The 22,957-nt window shown below is 40.9% G+C and overlaps 1 protein-coding gene across 2 annotated transcripts in view; it reads left to right on the forward strand.

Annotated features, from left to right (window-relative positions):
* The window catches only part of Cap-D2 (CAP-D2 condensin subunit), a 40,026-nt gene that overhangs the window by 4,325 nt on the left and 12,744 nt on the right, over positions 1-22,957 (forward strand). For both annotated transcript variants that reach the window (XM_076180197.1, XM_076180198.1), the window contains 20 exons: positions 391-569; positions 1,166-1,311; positions 3,524-3,674; positions 4,431-4,670; positions 4,807-4,968; positions 7,580-7,750; positions 8,950-9,130; positions 9,541-9,706; positions 12,139-12,409; positions 12,730-12,841; positions 13,802-13,943; positions 14,730-14,836; positions 16,369-16,483; positions 16,622-16,783; positions 17,735-17,855; positions 17,987-18,085; positions 18,981-19,208; positions 20,629-20,756; positions 20,981-21,107; positions 22,416-22,543. In XM_076180197.1, the coding sequence (XP_076036312.1) occupies positions 391-569; positions 1,166-1,311; positions 3,524-3,674; positions 4,431-4,670; positions 4,807-4,968; positions 7,580-7,750; positions 8,950-9,130; positions 9,541-9,706; positions 12,139-12,409; positions 12,730-12,841; positions 13,802-13,943; positions 14,730-14,836; positions 16,369-16,483; positions 16,622-16,783; positions 17,735-17,855; positions 17,987-18,085; positions 18,981-19,208; positions 20,629-20,756; positions 20,981-21,107; positions 22,416-22,543 (3,136 nt within the window). The remainder of the gene's footprint in view (positions 1-390; positions 570-1,165; positions 1,312-3,523; positions 3,675-4,430; positions 4,671-4,806; positions 4,969-7,579; positions 7,751-8,949; positions 9,131-9,540; positions 9,707-12,138; positions 12,410-12,729; positions 12,842-13,801; positions 13,944-14,729; positions 14,837-16,368; positions 16,484-16,621; positions 16,784-17,734; positions 17,856-17,986; positions 18,086-18,980; positions 19,209-20,628; positions 20,757-20,980; positions 21,108-22,415; positions 22,544-22,957) is intronic.

The raw sequence follows: 22,957 nt of genomic DNA on the forward strand, positions 1-22,957 counted from the left end.
AACCATCCAATACTCTTTCATTAGCCCTGCCTGCAATCTCTACTTCCTCCCCAGCTCTTTTCCTCACCTAGTTTCTCATTTTCCAGCCTTGTAACCCCTACCATACTTCTCAGACATTTCATCTCAAACACATTTAAACTTCATTTCTGCCTTGCTTAAATTCCAAGTCTCTTGTCCCATACAGTATCATTGGCACAATCACCCCTTCGTAAACTCCTCTTTGCATCCATTCCAAAATATCTATTTTTCATGACACTTTTTAATCCCTCAAGGCATAGAAGTGTAGCTCTGGTGTATAGGGGCACCCCAAAAACATTCCCTAAAGTAGTGACTACATGTCACTTTTGTGTTAACATCTCATGTAAATTTGTTGTTTTTCCATGTTTAAAGCGATGGCAAAAGTGACGGCAGAATTAGGATTGGTATTGGATGAGGGTGACCTGTCTGCAAACACACGGAGCCACTGGTTGAACGTCCTCAAAATGACCACCTACATTGGTTGCATGGTTATGGAGACTTTTGAAGTTGAATTTAGCAAGCCCTCAACTGACACACTTTTAGCAGGCAAGGTGAGTGATGTCTATACGATACATGTGTACTTTGTGCATATGCACACAATTCTATTCATCATTCAGTCCTTTCCTCCAGATCTCTCTTGCAGGAGACCCATAGTTCCTAGATAACTGTCAGCAACCACTAGATTGGCCCATAATTCACTCGGGGAAGAAATGTTTTGTTGTCATTGTATGGCTAGAGTGGGACAGTGTAAAATAAGGTGTCCAGTCTCTTATGTGATGGGTGGTTCTGGAGTAGTTTGTTCCAGTGGCCAGGCCTGTTCTGTGTTGGTATTGTTTTATTGCTGACTAGTGACCTGAATGTAGTTTTACTAGCATGGTTCTTGCTTCTCCTGGCTGGGATTTTTCTTTGGGGTTAATATCCGCAGGGGTTTGATGGAGGAAGTAGTTTGATGGTCATTGTCAAAGTGCTGGTTTTGTGGTTCAGTAAAAAAAATTTGTAGTATTCTTTGGTGTAGGTGGAAATGTATATGTTTGAATAGTATGATGCTGTTGTAATTTTTAATGCATTTAGGTAGAGGAAGTGGAAAGTTGTGAAGGAATACAATAATTCTGTCAATAACTGATCTTGTTCTTTGTACATTACCCAGTCGAAAAAGAAGGCACCAAAGAAGATGTCAGGAACAATGGACTGGGAAGACGAGAGAGGGAGAATGCTCCTGCAGCTATTCTCAATCTTGCAGCATCCCCTTAACAGGCTGTGGGACCCACCCATTGTTGAGGAAGATTATGTCAAGTAAGTTAGATATCATTGTGTGTCTTGTGTATGGATTCTCTCTCTCTCTCTTTCGCATTCACACACACTCACACTCAGCTGGTAGTGCATCAAAGACCTGATAGTACTGAAAGTGAAATCTACATTACACAAGTATAACCAATTGGATGCAGTAAAAAATTAACATACTATAGTAATTACAACCTACCACATGCACTACACAAAAAAATAAACACATTCACACACACAGATCACAAAAAAGGCAATGCAAGACTGACCACCAGACACCATACTTAATCAAGCCTCTCCAGAGATGAGCACCACAGATGATGATGATGAGAGAGTATCGACACAGAATAGGCTTGGTCATAGAAGCAAACTGCCCCTGGTGCAGTTTGCAGGATATGGAACACCTTATCATACTCTGCCCCACCCTAATCATATCCAGACAACATAGTATTTCCTCCTTGAGTGATTTAAGGGCCACCCCAGTGGCTGTTACCAGTTACCTGGGAACCAGTGGTCCCCTACCAGAGAGATCTGGGGCAACAGATGAATTGATGGGTAGTAGAAAGTAATGTTCTTGCTCTCCATGCCACTCAACACTCCACCTACAACAACTTCTGTAATATTTCTTCCATCTTTTCATATAAGGAAAGATGACATTCAGAGATGGCTCCCCTCCTACTACTTTTAGCATGTGACAGAACCAAACAGTCCCACACCAAAATTACACAGACATCAGTCAAGTTTCTTCCAAGAAAGGGATCACATGAAGAATTGTCACCCCAGTCTTTGATAGGGTGACAATTCTTCATTTGGGCCATCCCAGGTTTACAATTCTTCGGTTGTATAAGTTGATAACAATAAGCATAACCCTCATTCAATCTAACCTACCCTGACCTAACCTAACATAACCCTAACCTAACCTAACATAATCTTTATTCCAGGGGTGAATGGAGAATGGTTGTATATGGAAAATGTTGTGATGCATGAGGTGGAATGGGGGGTGAGGTAGTGTGTGTGAGCAAAAATTTTGACGCAGCCCGAAGGGATTTCTCCCCGTCCTCTCCTTTATATGGGGGGACGGAGAGGGGTGGTCGCCGATTAAGTGAAGGGGCCTTGCTGTGGATGTGCTGTGTCCTGCGACACTGCTTTTGACCCAGGGCAGTGGACAGGGTGCAGGGATGACCCATCATCTAGGAGGTGCTAAGATGGGAAGGAGGGGTGTGGAGTGTTTTCGGGGATAGAATGGGTGGGAATGACTTTATGACTTGTCCTTTTTGGCTACCTCCCTAGTAAGGGGGAAAAAGCCTTGGTATATGTATGTATGTAGATATTCAATGCACTGGGGTGACAATTCTTCAGGTGGGGTGATGATTCTTCATGTGGGTGTTCTGGGGTGACAATTTGTGGGAAAGTCAGAGGACTTGCTAGCCAATGTTGTGCTGCAAGTTCTCAATTGATGAAACTCAAGGTATCCATTATTATAATTCTGTTAGCCCATAATACTGAGGTTTGTTTTATTTAAGTTTTAATTTTTTTTTGCTATGTAGTTCATTATGTATACATATGAAGTCCACAAAGAGTGCTGGTAGTAATACTGAATATGGGTGAGTGGAGAATAGTTGTGTATGGTTGATGCTGTGATGCATGGAAGGGAGGGGGTAGGGGATGGGGGGGTTAGGGAGTGGTTGTGTATGACTGATATTTTGATGCAGCCCGAAGGGATTTCTCCCCATCTTCTCTTTTTATGCATGAGGGAAGAGAGAGTGTGGATCACTGATTAAATGAAGCGTCCTTGCTGTGGATGTAACGTGTCTTACTGCATTGCTTCTGACCCAGGGCAATGGGGAGATGTAGGGATGACTTGTCATCCAGGAGGAGACAAGAAAAAAGGAAAGGGTGGAGTGGGTGGTGATGAAATGGGTGAGAATAGATTTATGCCTTTTGACTTTGTCTACCTCCTGCTTCTCTCAATCTACTTTCTACCTCCACTCCTCCCTTTCCTGCCACATTTGCCCCCAAGTATCTAAAGTTATCCACTTCCTCCAGTCTCTCTCCCTTAATACTCGCTTCCAATTTGCTGCCAACCTCATCCCTTGTACATCTCATCACTTTACTTTTACCCGCATTTATCTTCAATTTCCTTCTTTTGCACATCTTCCCAAACTCCATTACTAACTTCCTTAATGTTTATGTACTACTTGTAATAATGTGTGGTTTCCTTCAGTTTGATAGCGAATTGCTGCTACAAGATGCTGGAGACTCCAACGATGAACTTGCAGAGAACTAAGCCGACTCGGGATTCCATTTTCCAGATTATTGGAACTCTTGTGAAAAAGTTCAATCACAGTTTAGCTTGTTCTCTGAAGCTTATGCAGGTAATGGATATTTTCAATGTGAATATCTTGTTTTTTAGTATACAGTACTGTAGTAGGAACTTTACCCTGAGTACTTAAGTGTTTGATTTTGGTAAGCTATGGATGATGCTGTGATGCATGAGGGGGAGTGGGTGGGGAATGGGGGATGAAGGAGTATGTATGAGAAATAAATTGACACAGCCTGAAAGGATTTCTCCATTTCTGCATGAGGGGACAGAGAGGGGGGGTCACTGATTTAATGAAGTGGCCTTGCTGTGGATGTGCTGTGTCTTGCGGCACTGCTTCTGACCCAGGGTAGTAGACAAGATGCAGGGAAGACCCGTCATCCAGGAGGTGTCAAGATAAGAGGGAGGGTAGAGGGGAGTGGAGTATGTAAGGGATGGAATGGGTGGAAGTGGTTCCTATAACTTTCTTTTGGCTACCTCCTTTATAAGGTATATGTATGCATGTGTGCACCTATATACATACATATATATACCAAGGCTTTTTCCTCCTTACAAGGGAGGGAGCCAAAAAGGAAAAGGCATAAAATCATTCCCGCCCATTCCATCCCTGAATACACACCACACCCCTCCACCCTCCCTCTTATCTTAGCAACTACCAAGAAATTTCTTCCCCCTTATAAAGGAAGTAGCCATACTGCTTGGTTTTTATCTTCCCTTACTGTGCATGTTGTTGTTTTATTTATTAATTATTTTTTTTATACATTTATATACTTATTCTGTTTATTGATTAAATTTTTTAATTGTTTTTCAGCTGCTTCAACACTTTGAACATTTGACAGGTCCAGTTGCCCAAGGAACAGTTCTTTTGATTCAAGACTATGCTGCCAATAGTGTCTTGTCAGAGATTTTGAGAGAAATATCCAAAATGGATCACACTAGAGATACCTCAGGTTTACGAAATTGTGCTCAGTATCTTGTTGAAGTTGCGGAGAATTGTCCTGATGCCATCATGCCAGCCCTAAGCCTGTTTATTTGTTTCTTAGAAGATGATGTAAGTGTATATAGTTTAAAAAACATGAAAAGATAGTTTTGATTAAAGAGTGAAGGATTTTGTACTAGCACATTAGTTTGTGGGGAAAACGTGATTAATTTTTTCTGTTAATACATTTTTACTTAATTACTCACAGGCATACACCATGCGAAATTGTGTGCTGTCAGTGCTTGGATCTATTGTGGCCAATGTGCTAAGCTCAGAAAACTTGGATGACAAAAGTAAAGCCTTAAGAGATCAGTGTTTGGACCTACTTGAAGACCACATTTTGGATGTTCATGCTTTTGTTAGGAGCAAAGTAAGTTCAATAATAGTAAATCACTTACATTATTGTATTTCATTTTTTCATCATACATTATCAGTTTCCATACATCACAAAATTACATTATAGCAAACAAATTTTTCAGAATTTTAATTAATAACTTTGAAATATCCTTCTGACCCAGGGCGGTGGGCAGGGTGCAGGGATGACCCGTCATCCAGGAGGTGCTCAGATGAGAGGGAGGGTGGGAGGGGTGTGGAGTGTATTTAGGGATGAAATGGGTGCGAGTGTTTTTATGCCTTTCCCTTTTTGGCTACCTCCCTTGGAAGGGGGAAAAAGCCTTGGTATATGTATGTATGTATGTATGAAATATCCTTGTGAAGGATTATAGATATAATTTTTTTTTCTTTTTCTTCCAGGCTTTCTCCCCCTTACATGGGGGGGTAGCCAAATAAGAAAAAGGCATAGAAATCACTCCCACCCATTTCATTTCCCATATATTCCACTCCCCTCCACCTTCCTCCCTCCCTCCTATCTTGGCACCTCCTTCCACTCTCGCTAGCTTAAAAGCCTTGTCCATCACCCTCATATTTACATTCTGTGACATCCCATGATTGTATGCATCAAGGAACCATAGTGGCAACATGCAAACCAGGTGCAGCCCATTTTTCACCTCATACCATTCACTCGTACCTGCCCTACACCTATCCCACACCCATCCAAAAACCCATTTGGTGTCTCTCTCTTATATGTTACTCATGGATAAACGGTCATTCCAGCCCCCTGCCACACCGCTCAGGTCAGAAGCAATATAATATTAAGCACCTCCATAGCAGGCCCTAACAGCTGAAATTGGTTTACCCCCTCTTATTCAATTCATAATGACCCTCCCCCTCATTTACTCAAGAAATATGCACTGCAGAGAAGAAGAAATCCCAATGGGGGCTGCATAATTTATTCATCCATTAACACTTATTTTTTGCACTTGCCTCTCTTTGCCCAATAGAAATTCTTCTTGGATTCTCCCCCATCTCATTTTTTATCTTTCCCATATGTTCCCTCCATCCACTTCTGGTTTCCACACCATTTTTTTGCTTGTCTTTCTTTACTTGTATTTTCAATAACTCCAAACACTATCAGCAGTCTTTGATGAACCCTGTCTGTCAGACTCTCTCCATCTCACCTCCACATTTCTCACTCCATCTCGGTAACCCCCACCATACTTCTTAAACACTTCATGTCAAACACATTTAGGCTCTAAGTCTAGTCCAGACAGTGCTGTGATCAGAGTCATTCCCTCACACAAAATTCTTTGCATTCATCTCCAGATAGGTATTCCTCATGACATTGTTTATTCCCCCATAACTTTTAGTTGCTTCCCTTTTTCTATAATTTATTAACCCCCAACTCCTCCATTTCCCTCTACATATGACTTTCCACATCCTCCAGCGTCCCTTAACCACTTTGGTACGATGCTGCCTGCGTGGGTGTCACGAGTTGCGAGTGTTGGATTATTGTGCATTTGGCAGCTGGGGCTGAGGTGTGAGTTGGTGGGGATTTGGTTATAATAGATTGTAGATGTATGTATGTATATATGTTTTCTCTCTCTCTCTCTCTCTCTATCTCTCTCTCTCTCTCTCTCTCTCTCTCCTCTCTCTCTCTCTCTCTCTCTCTCTCTCTCTCTCTCTCTCTCTATCTCATGTACAGAGTATATAATTGATCATATGAACACTTGATCATGCCCACCCTCATTTTCTGAACTTTTTCTTTTTCTTTTTATGTAGAGATAGGTTTTACTGAACAGGCTTGATCACCTTTTCTGTGGTTTGTCAACCACAACAGGTGAAAGAGAATGAGGAAACTGTCAATCTCTCACTTTATGACAGAGAAAGTGTGTGTGTTCTCTCCTTTTCCAAAAGAGTCAGTCAATCTCTCTTTTTCTCAAGAAATTATAGTTCAGTGAACTATTGCGTTTTACATCTTCACTGTGATAACAAAAGGCAACCATTGTAGCTGATGGGAGAATTTTGTACTCTACAATTTTCATGATACAGGACCTTCCCACCCACCAATACCTCTTACCCCAACCTGGGTTTGACCTAGATCTTCTCGAGTAAAGTTGAGCACTCTGCCTCTAAGCTACGCTGGCTACCCAATGGATATAGTTGAAAACCAAATTAAAACTTTCTCGTCTTTCAACTCTCTCTCGTGTATTTTTTCTTCCCCATCCTGCTTTATATTCATTTTACTGTTTCACCATGTATGAAATATAGATGGGAAGAAGGTGGAGAAAGAAGAGGATGAAAGTGAGGGCGGTAAAAGGGAAAGAGTAAACAAGAAATAGAGAGGTGGAAGGACATGAAACAAATGTGAGTGGGGTGGAGATGGGAAGGGCAGGGTAGATCATTGGGGGGGGGTAGTGATGGGGCATATATTGCATTTTTATTTGTTTATTTTTCTTTAAATTTTTTATCTTCCAAGGTATTTACTTGCTTCTCTCAATCTGCATTCTACCTCCACCTCCACGCCTCCATTTCCCACAGACATCCCCCTCTTTCTCAGCACCCCTTTTACCCTATCCATTCATGTCATCCTCGATCGTCCCTTTATTTATATTGTATATATATTTTTTTTCCCCCTCTGTTAGGTCCTTCATATATGGAATGATCTTGTGTCAAAGCAGGCAGTACCTATTGCCAGGCAGGAGCATGTCCTCAAAATGGTGGTTGGACGTCTGAAAGACAAATCTTCAACAGTACGGAAAAATAGTGTACAAGTACTTACAGCCTTCCTCAAGAGCAATCCTTTCGCAGCTAAGGTAAGAATATTGTTCCCCAGGCTGACCTTGATTGTCCTCAGGGGCATCTATTAGAACCTTTCAGGGTGTGTTAAGTTGGGGTGCAATTTAAGCCCCCCACCCCCCTAAACTGTCTATTTTAGTTAGATAAAATTCAGGTATTTATAGGTCATGTGTAATGGATTTTGGGACACCTGAAGGTCAAATTTCATAGATTCTCTTTAGTGATGTGTTATAGGGCCAAGGTTTTATCCTCTTCCCACCTTAGAATGAAGGGAGCATTAGAGGCAAGAGGAATGTCTGTCAAATAAGGAAGATAGATTGCTAAAGATAGGCATAAATGGAGAGTAATTGTAAATGGATGAGGAGTTTGTGTGGGCTAATTTGGTGTTTTTCATCATATCTTGCTGGCAGAGCGGGCTAGGGTGTCGTTACTTGTGGCAAAGGTCATGGGAATGGCAGTTCGAATCCTGCCACCGGCGAAGTTGAACCAAGGGCATGGTTCATTAAATTCCATGCTACAAAGTCAGGACACTGTCCTAGCCTTCCAATAGGGGGGAGTTTGTGACGTTAAAGCACATCATATTGTGTAATAGAACCCACTTTAATGGTTACGTGGGACACCTGGCTCTCCTCCAAGAGATGTGGGGGTAATGGATTTATTGATTGCCTGATTTCTCTGTCTGTATTGCCTTTGACCCAAGCAATGTGGCAAGAGACAGGGATAACCCCTCATCCATGAGGTACTGAGATGGGAGGGACAACAATTGGGTTTGTTGTATATGTGTGGGCTTTGATTTGGCCATCCCTGTTAAAAGGGAAAAAAGGCATTTTGTTAGATGTATGTGTATATTTTGTTCTGTGTTGCTACCTGTGCTTCATAGTAATGGATTTAAACTGGACAAATTCAGATTCAAGAAGGAAATAGGCAAGAATTGGTTTACTAATAGGGTGGTCAACGAATGGAATAGACTTAGTAACCATGTAGTGAGCGCTGAAACTATCATTTGTTTTAAGAAACGATTAGACAACTTTATGGATGGGGATGACAGGTGGTGATGGATATGGAGCTGACTAGTGTAGGCCTTATGGTCTCTTACAGTCTCCTTCATTCTTATGTCATTATTTCTAACAATTGTGCTAAATGAAGGTACAGGATATTTCGAAACCCATGTTCATCCTAGTTTTATCATTTCTCTCATATACTGTGTTTCCATTAGCTTCCTCTGGAGGAGTTAGAAGCCCAGCACAAGGCAGAGCTGAAGAAGCTACACGAGATGGCCCCAGAGACTGCACTGGAAGAAGCTGAGCCGCCGCCGATTGAAAAGATTGTCTCGCCTGCTGAATTGTGGGCTGCCATGATACCAGAGGTTGTGGAAGCCATTGAAGCAGTAGAAACAGGTGGGAAATTGCATGTTGATATCTTCTATCCCATCCCTCTCCTCCCTTTCTCCCTCCTTTTCTTCCTCCCTCTCTTTCTTCCTCCTCTTCCTCCCTCCCTTTCTTCCTCCTCTTCCTCACTCCCTTTCTTCCTCCTCTTCCTCCCTCCCTTTCTTCTCCTCTTCCTCCCTCCCTCCCTCTTCCTCCTTTCCCTTTCTCCTCCTTTCTTCCCTCTTCCTTCCTCCCTCCCACTCTCTTCCTCCCTCTCACTCTCTTCCTCACACACACACACACACACTCTCTCTCTCTCTCTCTCTCTAGAATAAACTTAGTTTTAATCCTGAATTTCCTCTTCCCGCCCTCATCAACTTATTATGTTTTAAAATTTCTACAAGTATATGTAATAAAGATTTTCTTTTGTTTTCCAACAGAAGATGGAGATGAGGAGGAGGAGGAAGAAACTGAGCTGCCCAGTGACTGTTGTCTAAATGATGCCATTAGTCTTGTAGCAGATGTTTTGGTCGATAATAAGCTGAAGAGGGCTGTACGGATTCTCAAAGAAGCACTTGAAACTTTCAGGAGAGCCGAGATCTTCAAGTAAGCAGAGACAGTTTGGGGTGTTATTGTACAGTAACACTTGGCTTCAGTGAGTTCTGATACGGTAAATCCTTGATATACTGTATATCGGATATAACGGACAAAAGATATGAACCGGACAAACCCTTGCTATAATGGATGAAAATCTGTTATAGCGAGGGATTCTCGGATATAATGACAGACTCCTGTCCCTTTATTGTCTGTTATATTGAGGGTTTACCGTAATTTCTGATACCAGACAAACTTCGGGATATAACAGATCTGTCTTGTATTTCCATCGGATATAATGACAGACCCGTCCCCATATCATCCATTATATCAAAGGTTTACTGTAATGCAGTTTAAATGTGTTTGAGATGAAATGCCTGAGAAGTTTAGTAGGGGTTAGCAGGTTGGATAGAGTGAGAAACAAAGTGGAGGTGAGGAGAGCAGGGGGTGGAAAAGGAGTAGGGAGATAGGGTTGATGGAGTATTGGGATGGTTTGGACAAATGGAAAGAGTGAGTGAAAAAGATTAGTAAAAGAGGTGTGGAAAGCAGAGGTGGGGTGAGTGAACATGAGGGGGCGACCAAGGATGAAATGGATGGATGGAGAAAGAAGGGAACGTCTGTAAAGGAAGGGAGAAGATAGGGGTGAGTGGAGAATGGTTGTGTATAGATGATGCTGTGATGCATGGAAGGGAGTGGGTGGGGGATAGATTGGGTGAGAGAATATGTGTAAATGATATTTTGATATAGCCCAAAGGGATTTCTCCCTGTTTTCTCTTTTTCTGCATGAGGGGACAGAAAGATGGAGTTGCCAATTAAATGAAGCAGCCTTGCTGTGGATGTGCTGTGTCTTGCTACTTTGTATCTGACCCAGGACCATGGAAGAGATGCAGGGATGACCCGTCATCCAGGAGGAGTGGTGAATGGGAGATGAAATGTGTGGGAGTGGATTTATGCTTTTGACTTTGGCTACCTCCCATATAAGGGGGGAAAGCCCTTGGTATACATATGTATTTTATTTTATTTTATTTTTTTATTATTATTATTTATTTATTTATTTATTTTTATTTACAAAATCAATCAAGCAGTTCTCAAACTTGCAGATCTTGTTGTTCATTTAATGTTATAAACCTGGGGGGGAAAGCAAAAAAATCTGACAAACTGAATTGATATGAACCCTCTTTAAATACATCGTAGTTGACTCATTGAGAGGAGGACTGAGAATCGGTTGAGAAATCCCTTCCAAGACAAGTAAGACCCATGGTGATATGACTAGATTCAGATCAACACCATGCATTAAAATGGTATAAACTTAAGAGCCTGACCCTAGACTTGAGCAGCCACTGCACAGAAGACACAGAACACATCATTCTACTCTGCCAAACTCTCCCTCTACCCAGACAGAAACACAGATTACTTGGGCACTGTTTGTCTCCTTTAAGATATACTTAGGGCAATAGATTGATAGACTGAGAATGAAATAGGTAGTGTAAAGTGTCATTGGATGCATATGGAATTCTGTACAGCAGGGAAAAGGTAGTGCAAAAAATAGTGAATGGAGGGAGATTATGAATGAATGAATGAAAAGATTATACAGCATGAGACATGTTCTCATTTATTTCTTATTTCATAATTTATTTTGAGTGGATAAAGATTGGGTCACAGAAGCAGTGGAGGGTAAACCAACTTTGGCTGTGAGGCAGTGATGCAGAAGAGCTCTGTTTTGGTGCATTGCTTTTAAACCAAGTAGTGCTTCAGAGGACAGGATGACCCTTTGTCTTCAAGATGCTGAAATGGGAGAGGTGGTTGACTGGGTTTTACTTGTCTGGTGTTGTGCTGACTTGGTCAACCCCCTTAACCATTTCACAGTATCGGCTGCCATATGTAATTTGCATCACACTACTCGCATTATAAAATATAAAGTCACCGCTGTATTACTCGTCTTACTCTGAGTAATAATACATACATATAGCAAGGCTTCTTCCCCCTTACAAGGGAGTTAGCCAAAAAGAAAAATGCATAAAATAATTCTCACCCATTCCATCACTAAATACACTCCACTCCCCTCCACCCTCCCTCCCATCTTAGCACCTCCTGGATAACAGGTCATCCCTGCACCTTGTCCACTGCCGTGGGTCAGAGGCAGTGTCGCAAGTCACAGCAAGGTCGCTTCATGATGAGTAATAATGATAAACAGAAAACATGATCAAACCAGTTCACAGAATTCAGGGATAGCTCATGTATGACTACAAAATATATATATATATATATATAATCAAGATGCCAACGCCAGCATTCTTGTGTACCCATCTCTGTCTAATGATGCCTACATTGGCATCATCATACCGAAGTGGTTAAAGGTGAAAATGGTCTAGTGCACATAAGGTTTGTCAATTTTTAAATTTGCATTGGTCTTGCATTAAGGTTCTTGTATTTTGTATCCACAGATATGATCCTCAGGACAGAAACAGTAAGAAGATAAAGAGTATTTGCGATAAGGAAATCAAAGATGAGCATCTACGTTATATTGTCATTTTCCAGCGTGTTTTCCTTTCATATAAAGAAATGGAAAGGATGAATGATGTAGAAGAAAAGAAAGATGAGAAGGAAAAAGATAAGGATGAAGAGGGGAAAGAAGATAATGAAGAAGAGAAAAAAGAAGAAGAAAAAGAAAATGAAGAAGTGACAAAACAGAAAATGTTGGTTTCATATCTGAAGGTAAGGTGTTCAGCCATCTTTGTGGTAATCATAAGAAATTTTTATTTTTTACCATTATTGCTAAATGTAGTTTCATATGCCAACCAATTTCTCCATTTGCTCTGTGATTTGTTGTTGTTGTTCCCTGGACTGTCTGTCCGAGCAGTCCCGTCTCCCCAAGGAATGCCACATCTGAAATGGGGGTTTTCCTACAAATCCTGTATGGAGTGCATGTTGTGTTGTTTGCATGCGTGATTATGTATAATGCAGTCTTCCATGATGTGTTAAATATAAATAATATGGGGTCAAGTGTTACATCCTGGGCATTTGTTGTCTTTCAGGGTTCTGTTGGATTTGCAGAAATTGTCCACAAAGCCTTACCCCTTGTATGTCAACTGCTCGGGAGTAAACAGATCTCAGACATCATGGAAGCCATTCATTTCTTTGTTACAGGTTTGTACCTTTTGTAGTTCTGTTCTTACAGGTTTGATTGATACATATATATATATATATATATATATATATATATATATATATATATATATATATATATATATATATATATATATATATACCAAAGGCTCTTTCCCCCTAACATGGGAGGTTAGATTGATAAAAGAGAATTGATTTGTCTTTTCTCAAAAAGTTGGTGAAAATTCTGCTAGTTAGAAAGAAATGATGATTTTTATAAGTTGCATCATAGATCTACTATTGAAAAGGCTGAAAGCATTGGGTCTTCTTTGTTCACTGACATGGAACAAATGAAGAGCTTTTATTATTGCTCAGCTTAGGTGAAATGGGGTTAGGGAGAGTGAATAAATACATGGTGGTTATTTTGTAAGGGACTTGAGATTTTGGATGTGTGTGGGATGATTGAAGGATGAGTATATAAGTGGGAGTGGGTGTGTGCCTTTCATTTGGCTATCTCTATTATAAGAAGGAAGAAACATGGTGTGTGTGTGTGTATATCAGAGCTGGGTGATTTACTGTCAGACAGATAATGCATTACCGAAAAATATGGGGTCCATTTTCCATCATTGCATTACCAATTTTAATTTCCTTGGAGCAGTCTGTGTTACTGCGTATGTGGATGTGGGCAAGATGCAGGGATGACCTCTCATCCAGGAGGTGCCAAGATAAGAGGGAGTGAAGGGGATGGATGGGAGTGGAGTATGCGGGAGATGGAATGGATGGGAGTGGTTTTTATGCCTTAGTTTTTTGGCTACCTCTCTTGTAAAGGGGAAAAAGCCTTTGGTATATGTGTATATATACACACATACACATACATTCTCATTCTTCCTCACAAGTTCCGTCCAGATTTTCCACGCTCATTTTGCTAGTTATAGTGGATGAATACTATTTTTCTATTGAAATTTCTCTGCTTTCCTTTAAGTTGAACATCTTTGATTTCAGCATTTGAGTTTGGTATGTTAAATGCTATGACTGGGGTACGGAAGATGCTGGTCTTGGTGTGGAGCAAAGAATCTACTGTCAAGGATGCTGTTGTCAATGCTTACAGAAGATTGTATATTAATATTGAAGCTTCCAATGAAAGGTTAGTCACAGACTCGTTTTAAGAGTGTGGATATTTGAAAATAATAACTTGTTCACTCTGCAGGTCACCCATCAGCTGAATGGAGTTGTCAAGCATTAGCATTTGTGTTGTTGGGAAGCCCTTAGATCTCTCTCTCTCTCTCTCTTCTCTTTCTCTCTCTCTTCTCTTTCTCTCTCTCTTCTCTTTCTCTCTCTCTTCTCTCTCTCTCTCTCTCTCTCTCTCTCTCTCTCTCTCTCCATTTGTTTTGTTATTGTTATTCATTATATTTATAAACACCCATACACACCGGGTTACTGGTGTAATGGTATGAAACTCATATCCTAACTAAGCCTAAGTTCAGTTCCCACCATTGGGGGAAAAACCTTCACAGCACTGTAAGGTGTTCCCCAACTCTGTTGGAGAATGTGCATGTGTAAAGCCACACACAACACTTGGCAGTTGTAAAGAGTAGACCCTACACTGGAAGATGAGGAAAACAACTTATTTAAAAGTGAATCACCATGGACTATTTGGTACATATATGTACATGTAAAGGTTTCGTATCCCTATATAGGGTTGGCTGAGTCAAATCCTACTTTTTGCATTCTCGTGGAAGAAATAGAAAATGGAGAAAGAGTCTCCTGTCTACTCTATTGAGTCGCTTTTATGACGTGCAGAACAAAGTGGCAATGTTTTTGCCCTTCATAGGGTAATTCAAGATGTAAACATTGAAATGTGTATCAGCACCTGCATGACTTGAAATTTAACATAGATTAATTTTTCATCCTCTGTACATTTAATATGCAGAATCCATGCCCAGCAAGTGGTGAAGAACCTGACAGCATTAGTGACTGGTGCTACATTAGGAGAGTTGTCTTCCCTGGAAGAAGTCGTAGCACAGTTTGTCAATGAAGGCAAGTAAATGTTTGATGATTGGTCTTAATCTTTATGTAAAACTTGTTTAATTAACAGACAGAAGAGGTGGGCATTCCCAGATAAGGAAAAATTATGATATATAAGAGGTTGTAAGTCTAGAGATAGATGTGAGAGAATGGATATGTGATGTAAGATGGGTCATTAAGGTTGAGGGCTCTTGTATAGAAATGTATTTATCATTGTATTCATGTGATGTTCTATGTGAAGAATTTATGTGTTTGTATGAGGCTTGCTAGCCAAGTGGGTTAGGGTGTCACTGCTTTCAACAGAGGTCAAGGTGACAATGGTTCGAACCCTGCCACCGGTGAGTTGGACCAAGGGCATGGTTCATTAAATTCTACAGTACAAAGGCCTCTGAAAGGGGCACCGTCCTAGCCTCCTGATATGGGGAGTTTGCGATGTTAAACCAAATCATGTGTGCAGATATTCTTTTAGGGTTTTGGGTCATTGTTATAATCAATGCAAGCAGGAAAGGGAGAGGGCGAGGGATAAGTTTGAATGGAGAGTGGTTGTGAATATATGGGGAATTAACATGGTCAGAAGGAATTTCTTCTTGTCTGATCTGTAATTTTTTTGGAGTGGATGAAGGGAAGGGTTGTCATGTAACTGAGTGATACGAGTAAACCAGGTTCAGATGTCAGACCTTGCTGTGGAGGTGGTCTCTTGCTGCATTGTTCTTACATGGGCAGGGGACGGGGATGTCCCTTCTTCCAAAAGGAACTAAGAGAAGACATCAAATGGGTGTGGGTTGGGTGAAGGGTGGGTATGACGTGTTGACTAACCCATTGTAAGGGGAAAAAGGCTTTTTGGTACTTAGAAGTGTGTGTGTGTGTGTGTATTTACCTAGTTGTATTTTACGGAACGAGAGCTATGCTCATAGTGACCCGTTTTCGTATCTCTCCTCATCCAGTTTATTCTTAAAATCGTGTATAGTTCTGGCATTTGCTGCTTCTCCTTTTAGTTTGTTCCAGATATCAATCGCTCTATGTGGGAAGCTTTTTTCAGGCCTCTTCTGTAGCTGTCTTTCTTTAGTTTCTCTTTCGTCCCACTTTAATAAGTCGTCTCTGTCGTGTGTGTGTGAGAGTTTGGGCCAGGGGACTCAGGGTAGAACAGGCTTATATAAAAAAAAAAAAAAAAAAAAAAAGATAGAAATAAAAATATGTTGTTGGGAGTGTTTGAATTTTGCCATAAATAGTTTACATTTTTGGATTCATTTAGCTATTTCCTCTTACTTATTTTGAGTGGAAGAAAAGTGGTCGGGATAAACCCGCTCTACCTGTCAGGCATTGGTGTGGAAGTTGTTTCTCACTGCATTCCCTTTGACCCAAGCAGTTGTTGGTCTGGTCGGGGTGTTGAATAGATTTAATTATGGATGTAATGTGTGTGTGCTCTTTGACTTGGCCACTCTCCCTTTACAAGTAGAAAGAGGCTTTTGTTAGGTATATATATACATTTTCCCATAAGAGTTTACTTTTGTGTTGTTTCTCATGTGATGAAAAACCCATTTTAGGTGACATCAATAAACACTGCATCACTGTTTTGTGGGAGAAGTTTACACAGACCATTCCCAATACAACAGATGAAGAAGCAAAATCAGCTTTGGTTCTTCTTGCCATGGCATCCAAGTAAGTTCTGAAAGTGTTGGTTCATTACATTGCACGAAGATCGCTATAATTGCTGTTCATTGTTATTGTGGTTACATCATTATTGGAATTAGTACATGATTATCTTTCATTTATTGAGTGCTGTATTATGTTTTTCAGTTCTGAAGTCAGCATAATGTCCAGCAATATTTCTGTACTAGTCAAGTGTGGACTGGGAGAACGAGGAGAGAATGACTTTGAACGGGTGAAGGAGACATGTTTAGCACTCCTCAAACTAGCTGTCACCAATCCAAAGACGGAGTCTGCACAAGCACCACAAAGGTTACAAGAATCTACTTTCTGTAGTTCTGCACACTCTATCTTTCTCTATGGGACTTGCAATGGTTACCTGGAAGAAAGATGTCAGAGACTCATTTTCAGATCCCATCATCAGTCTGATCTCTATCTTGAGGTACTGGAACTCTCATCTCCAGACCAAACTGAAAATATCTCTCTCTCCATTGACTTACAACTATCTTCCACTTTCTCTCATTTCCTCTCTGTAGCTATATTCCACTTTCTCTCATTTCCTCTCTGTTACCATTTCACTCAAGGTTTCCTTTCCCTCCCCCTCCATCCATCCATTTCATTCATAGTCTTCCTTGCAAGTTTACTCCATCCACCTTTGCCATCCACACACTATTTGCTAGTCTTTCCTCACTCATTCTTTCTCTGTGCCTAAACCATCCCAGTATTCTTTCATCAGCCATATGTGCCTGCTCCCTTTCCACCTTTCCCCTCCTCACCTCATGTTTTACTATCATAACTCCCACCATACTTCTCTCTATTCATCCTGTGTGAAACCAAGAACTATTCACTTAAAAAAAAAGTAATTATAAGTTTGATATAAAAGCACATTGTAAAGACATTTTGATCTGTTAGTCTAACCAGTGTATATATGCAGTGAACTGTACTTGCCCACACCCCAAAATAATTTTTTATTCAGTTATGGTTATTTAGGTTAAAAGAAAAAGTAACAAAAAAATTTACATCCATATATACCAAAGGCTTTCTCCCCCTTACACGGAGGGTAGCCAAAAAGAAAAAGGCACAGAAATCATTCCCACCCATTTCACTTCCCACAAAATTTTTTGAATGCATTTGATTGAATAAATGTGGGTTATAGATGAACCCAAAGTCTAATTGTGGATACCCTTCAGGGAAGTAAATAAGATTCTTATAGGTATACCATAAGTCCACCTAAAGACACCTAATATTCTCGTCTCATTACAGATACCAGCAGGATCACGAAATCTTTACCAGGTTGAGTCATATTCTTGTGGATGGTGTCAGTAAGCAGAGTGACAGAATGTACTCTCCCATGGCAATTCAGGCTGTCAATACCATTTATGCTGTAAGATTAATGTCTGTTAGAGTTGCTGCATGATATAGTCTTCCTGACTCTTGGAATAGTGAGGTTTGTTAAGAGAAAAAAGTAGAAGAATAACTTTTTTTATGTCTAATGTTTTTCCTGTGCCCAATCAGCTTGCTGAGCACCCAGATGTTATATGTGGTGAAATCGTAAAGGCCCTTTGTAAAACAATGCGAATCATGCAGGAAGAAAATGCAGTGGACAACCCAGAGGTAAGAATAGCAAAGAGAATTGTATGAAGGAGTGATTGTATCCATGACATTGCACAAAGCATGGAACTGTCACTTATAAAATAAGGGAGACAATAAGGAAGTTTGAATGGCTTTTCAGATGGAGTATATGAGAAATGTAATAGATGTTTCAAGAATGGATATTGAGAAATGTGGAGGATTGGAAAGGGAGGTGAGGGATAGGGTAGATCAAAGAGGGTTGAGGTGGCTTAGATATGTGGAAAGAATGAGTGAGAACAGACTAACAAAAATCATGTGGAAAGCAGAAGCATTTGGAATGAACTTCAGAGGAAGACCAGAAAGGAGGTGAGGTGGGCCTTGGATGTACAAGGAATGTCCATCAGGGAAGAGAATGCACAAATGTGGAGTGGAGGGAGATTGCAAATGGATGATGCAGTATTAAGGGAATGTTCTCAACTGATCAAATTATTTCGAGTAGATGAGAGTGGGACTGTTAGGTCCTACTGTAACTGAATTGCCCTTGACCCGAGCTGTGTGGTGGGGGACAGGCATGACCCATCATCATCCACAAGATGCTGAGTAGGGAGATGTTAAAACTCGTTTAATGTGTATGTACTGGGAAGGGGAGCTATGCTTGTGGTGTCCCATCTTTGTATCTCACCGTATTTGTGTCTTGAGTCACTGCTTCTGACCCAGGGCAGTGGACAAGGTGCAGGGATGACCCGTCATCCAGGAGGTGCCAAGGTTAGAGGGTGGAGGGGAGGGGAGTGTATTAGGGATGGAATGGTTTTTATGCCTTTGTTTTTTGGCTACCTCCCTTGTATATGTATATATGTTCTTGGTCACCCCCACCCCATCCCTTGTAAAGGGGAAAATGCATACATAAACTCATGTTTATATGGTCTTACCTTTGCAGGATGATCCCCTCACTGTACCTGCATTCATCTTGTCAAGATTTCTTACCATTGTGGGTCACATAGCCTTAAAGCAGTACATCCACTTGGACACTTATATTTTCTCTGAGCTGAAGAGGAGGAGCTACCTGAAGGAGGAGTTGGAAGCAGAGAAGAAGAAGAAGAAGCTGAAGAAGAGTAAAAGGAAGTCGACTTTCACCTCGGCTAGTGAGGCATCAGTTCTCAGAAGTGTAAGAACTTAGGTTTTGATGTAAAAGTTTTCTCTCTTGGATAGATGAAAGGGGTTACATGTAAGAATTTTTATTTTCTAATTTGTTTTTGTGAATAGTAGCCCCAAAAGAATGGTATGGTATAACTTTCTAGGAAGAAACTTTAATGTGTTGTTTGTGTTGCATTAGTGTAGCATTGTGTCTGACCCAGGCAATGGACAGGGGACAAGAATGGTCCATCATCAACAAGGAAGTAGGATAAAAGGGAAACAAATGGAGGGTGGATGGGTGGGGAGGTGGGTACCTGCCTTGGCGGACTACCTCCCTTTTAAGGGGGTAGAAGCATTTTGGTGTATAGATATAGATGTAATTTTTACCTCTTATTTTCCCTCTAATTCTATACATACATATACCAAAAAATTTCCCCTAGTTCTATACATACATATATCAACAATTTTACCCTAGTTCTATACATACATATGTATATATACACACACACAAACACACACACACACACACACACACACACACACCAAAAGGTCCTTTACCTCTTTGAAGGAATGTGGTCAAGTCAAAACATACAACCTTACACCCATCCACAAGGTCAGAAGCACTAGTAAACTACTGTCCTTAACAATATAATTCTTAACTATATTCAAGGCATTCTTCAGGATCCTGCATTGGAAGAAGTGTGTGCCTTGCTTTTAATTCAGCCATTGTGGTGGGGTACAGGGTAATCCTTTATCTCTGAGATGTTCAGGTGGGAGGGCTAGTTGGGTAGGTTTTATTTGCTTAGAATGTGGTTGTGGTTTGACTTCTCCCCCACCCGTAATATAATTTTCCTATTCCATCTAATGAAAATGAGGAATAGGAAAAGTTGAAAAGTGGATTGATATTCCTCTGTGAGTGGAGATTATTCTCTGAACATAAATGCTGTATAGCTCTAATCCTCAGGTCTCTAAAGTATTGATTATACACCAATAAGCAGTCAAACCCCAGTAGATATGTTCATGTATTGTACACACAAAGTAATTGATCATGTAACTCTGACCTGATCATTAAGAAATTTAAAAGTGATTAACCATTTAATTATGAATGAGGGATTAAATACAAATACACACAAGCATGATCAATTACACACCTTGTGGTGCTGTGGTTAGAGTTCCCGGCTGCCACTATGGCAGTCCGGGTTCAAATCCCACCCAGGGCTGAAATAATATCAGTATCACTGTGCTGTGAGTTGTTACTCCGACTTGTAGGCAGGGAGTTGGGTGTGTGTATGCGTGTAAGGTCACAGCATTACCCATAGATTGGTCATATATAAGCTCTGTGCTCTCTTCTGGGAGGGAAATAAGTATCAATCACAAGTCCAACATGTGATCCAAGACCATGGTGAATCACACATACACGAGCATTGACTTTGACATTTAATTTTTTACAGTCTCAGGAGGGTGAGGAAGAAGAAATGGGCTTGACTGGTGCTGTGGCAGATGACATGGAAGCTGAGTACATACGTTCCATCTGTGAGGAAGAAATTGTGTACAATGACAATTTACTGTCCATCTTCAGGTGTGTTGGGATACTTTGCTACTTAATTGGTAAATGGGAGTGGAGTATGTGGGGATGGAATGGGTGGAAGTGGATTTTATGCCTTTGTTTTTGGCTACCTCCCTTGTAAGGGGGAAAAAGCCATTGGTATATGTAATTGGTAATATGGTTGTTGCTCATGTGAAGAGAGATAAATGTCTTCTTTGTCATTTTTCACTTAACCATGTTTGAACTCCACTTTGCAGCTCCTTGATCATTGCTGTATGCAGCAACCCCAGCAAATACAAAGATCCAGAGCTTCAGACTGCAGCAGCACTTGCACTCTCCAAGTACATGATGGTGTCTTCTCATTGCTGCGAGGAGAACTTACAGGTGGGTCACGATCCTGATTAATCTTTTGGGTAAAAGTCTGTCATCATCTGATTTCCTCTGTACTGGGAAGGGAGATTTGGGTTTTTGTAAGGGCATATGGGCCTGGTAGTGAGAAGAGTGTAGAGGAAAGAGAGGCTTTTTTGGATAGATTTAAATGAGTGCATAGAGGGTTTAGGAAGAAATGTCAATGTAGTGGTATTTGGAGTGTGAGTGGTTTGAGGTAAAGGTGGGATTTCGCCATGGATGTTATATCACCTTGGCTGTTCACATTATACATGGATGGAGTGGTGTGAGAGGTAAATGCAAGAGTAGTAGGTCGGGGATTGGAGATGGTTAAAGAAAATGGAGAGGAGTGGGAGATAATCCAGTTGTTGTTTGCTGACAACACTGCACTTGTAGCAAGATCAGAGGAGGGACTGAGGAAGTTAGTGATAGAGTTTGGGAAGGTGTGTGAAAGAAGGAAGTTAAAGATAAATGGCAGCCAACGGGAAGTGAGTCTGGAGGAAGTGGATAGTTTTAGATACTTGGGTGCGAATGTGGCAGGAAAGGGAGGAGTGTAGATTGAAAGAAGCAAGTAAATGCCTTGGGGGATTAAAAAGTGTAATGAGAAATAGACATTTGGGAATGGATGCTAAGAGGAAATTGTATAGAGTGATAGTGCTGACAGCATTGTATGGGGGCTGAAACATGAAATATAAGAGAGGAGGAATTTGAATGTGTGAGATGAGATGCCTGAGAAGTATGATAAGGATTACTAGGCTAGATAGAGTGAAAAACAATGAGGTGAGGAGGAGAACAGGGGTGGAAAGGGAGTTAGGGTTGATTATAGAGTATTACAATGGTTTGGACTCATGGAAAGGATGAGTGAAAAAGATTGGTAAAATAGGTGTGGAAGGCAGAGGTAGAAGGAGTGAACATGAGGGGGCTACTAAGGATGAGATGAATAGATGGGGTTACTAGGCTGGACAGAGTGGGGAACAAGGAGATGAAGAGGAGAACAGGAGTGGAAAGGGAGTTGGGAGATAGGGTGGATGAAAGAGTATTGCGATGGTTTGGACACATGGAAAGAATGAATGAAGAAAGACTAGTAAAAGAGGTGTGGAAGGAGTGAACATAAGGGGGGTGACCAAGGATGAGATGGATGGATGGGGTGAAAGGGGTATGTGTACCTCTCATTAAGAAAGTAACTGGAAAAAAAAAAATAATTAATCTTGTTTGCTCATGGAAATATGGTTTTGCTTTGTAGTCAGGATACAAGTGTCGTTCTTTTGTGATTACACATTCCCACTTAAAATTTCTTTTCTCCAGTTACTCTTCACTATTCTGGAGAAGGCAACAGAGCCAGTGATCCGTGCTAACATCATCATTGCCCTGGGTGATCTCTCCTTCCGCTTCCCCAACCTGATTGAGCCATGGACACCCATGATTTATGCAAGGTGAGTAATGTTTAGTTTTGTTATTATTGCTTTTATTATTGAAAGGGGTCACTGATTAAGTGAAGTAACATTGCTGTGGATATACTGTGTCTTGCTATAATGCCTCTGACCCAGGGTAGTGGCAGGAGACAGGGATGACCATTCACCCAGGAGGAGGTAAGATGAGAGGGAGGGAAGGGTAGTGGATGGGAGTGGGTGAATACCTTTTTACTTGGCTACCTCCCTAATAAGGGGTAAAGCTTTAGGTTTATAGATAGACTATTGTTCCTTGTAGACATTCGCTCCGTCATTGTGTTGCCTCAAGACTCAGAAGACCCACAGCTTCCATATAACCAGCAATGCCCTCTAGATGGGCTCAGAAGTCGCTAAGGGAAGAGATATGGTTTTATTGTTTAGGGATTATTCATAGATTTT

This window comes from Oratosquilla oratoria, chromosome 44, assembly GCF_046742065.1.
Source record: "Oratosquilla oratoria isolate Oo_2021 chromosome 44, ASM4674206v1, whole genome shotgun sequence".
Classification (NCBI taxonomy): domain Eukaryota; kingdom Metazoa; phylum Arthropoda; class Malacostraca; order Stomatopoda; family Squillidae; genus Oratosquilla; species Oratosquilla oratoria.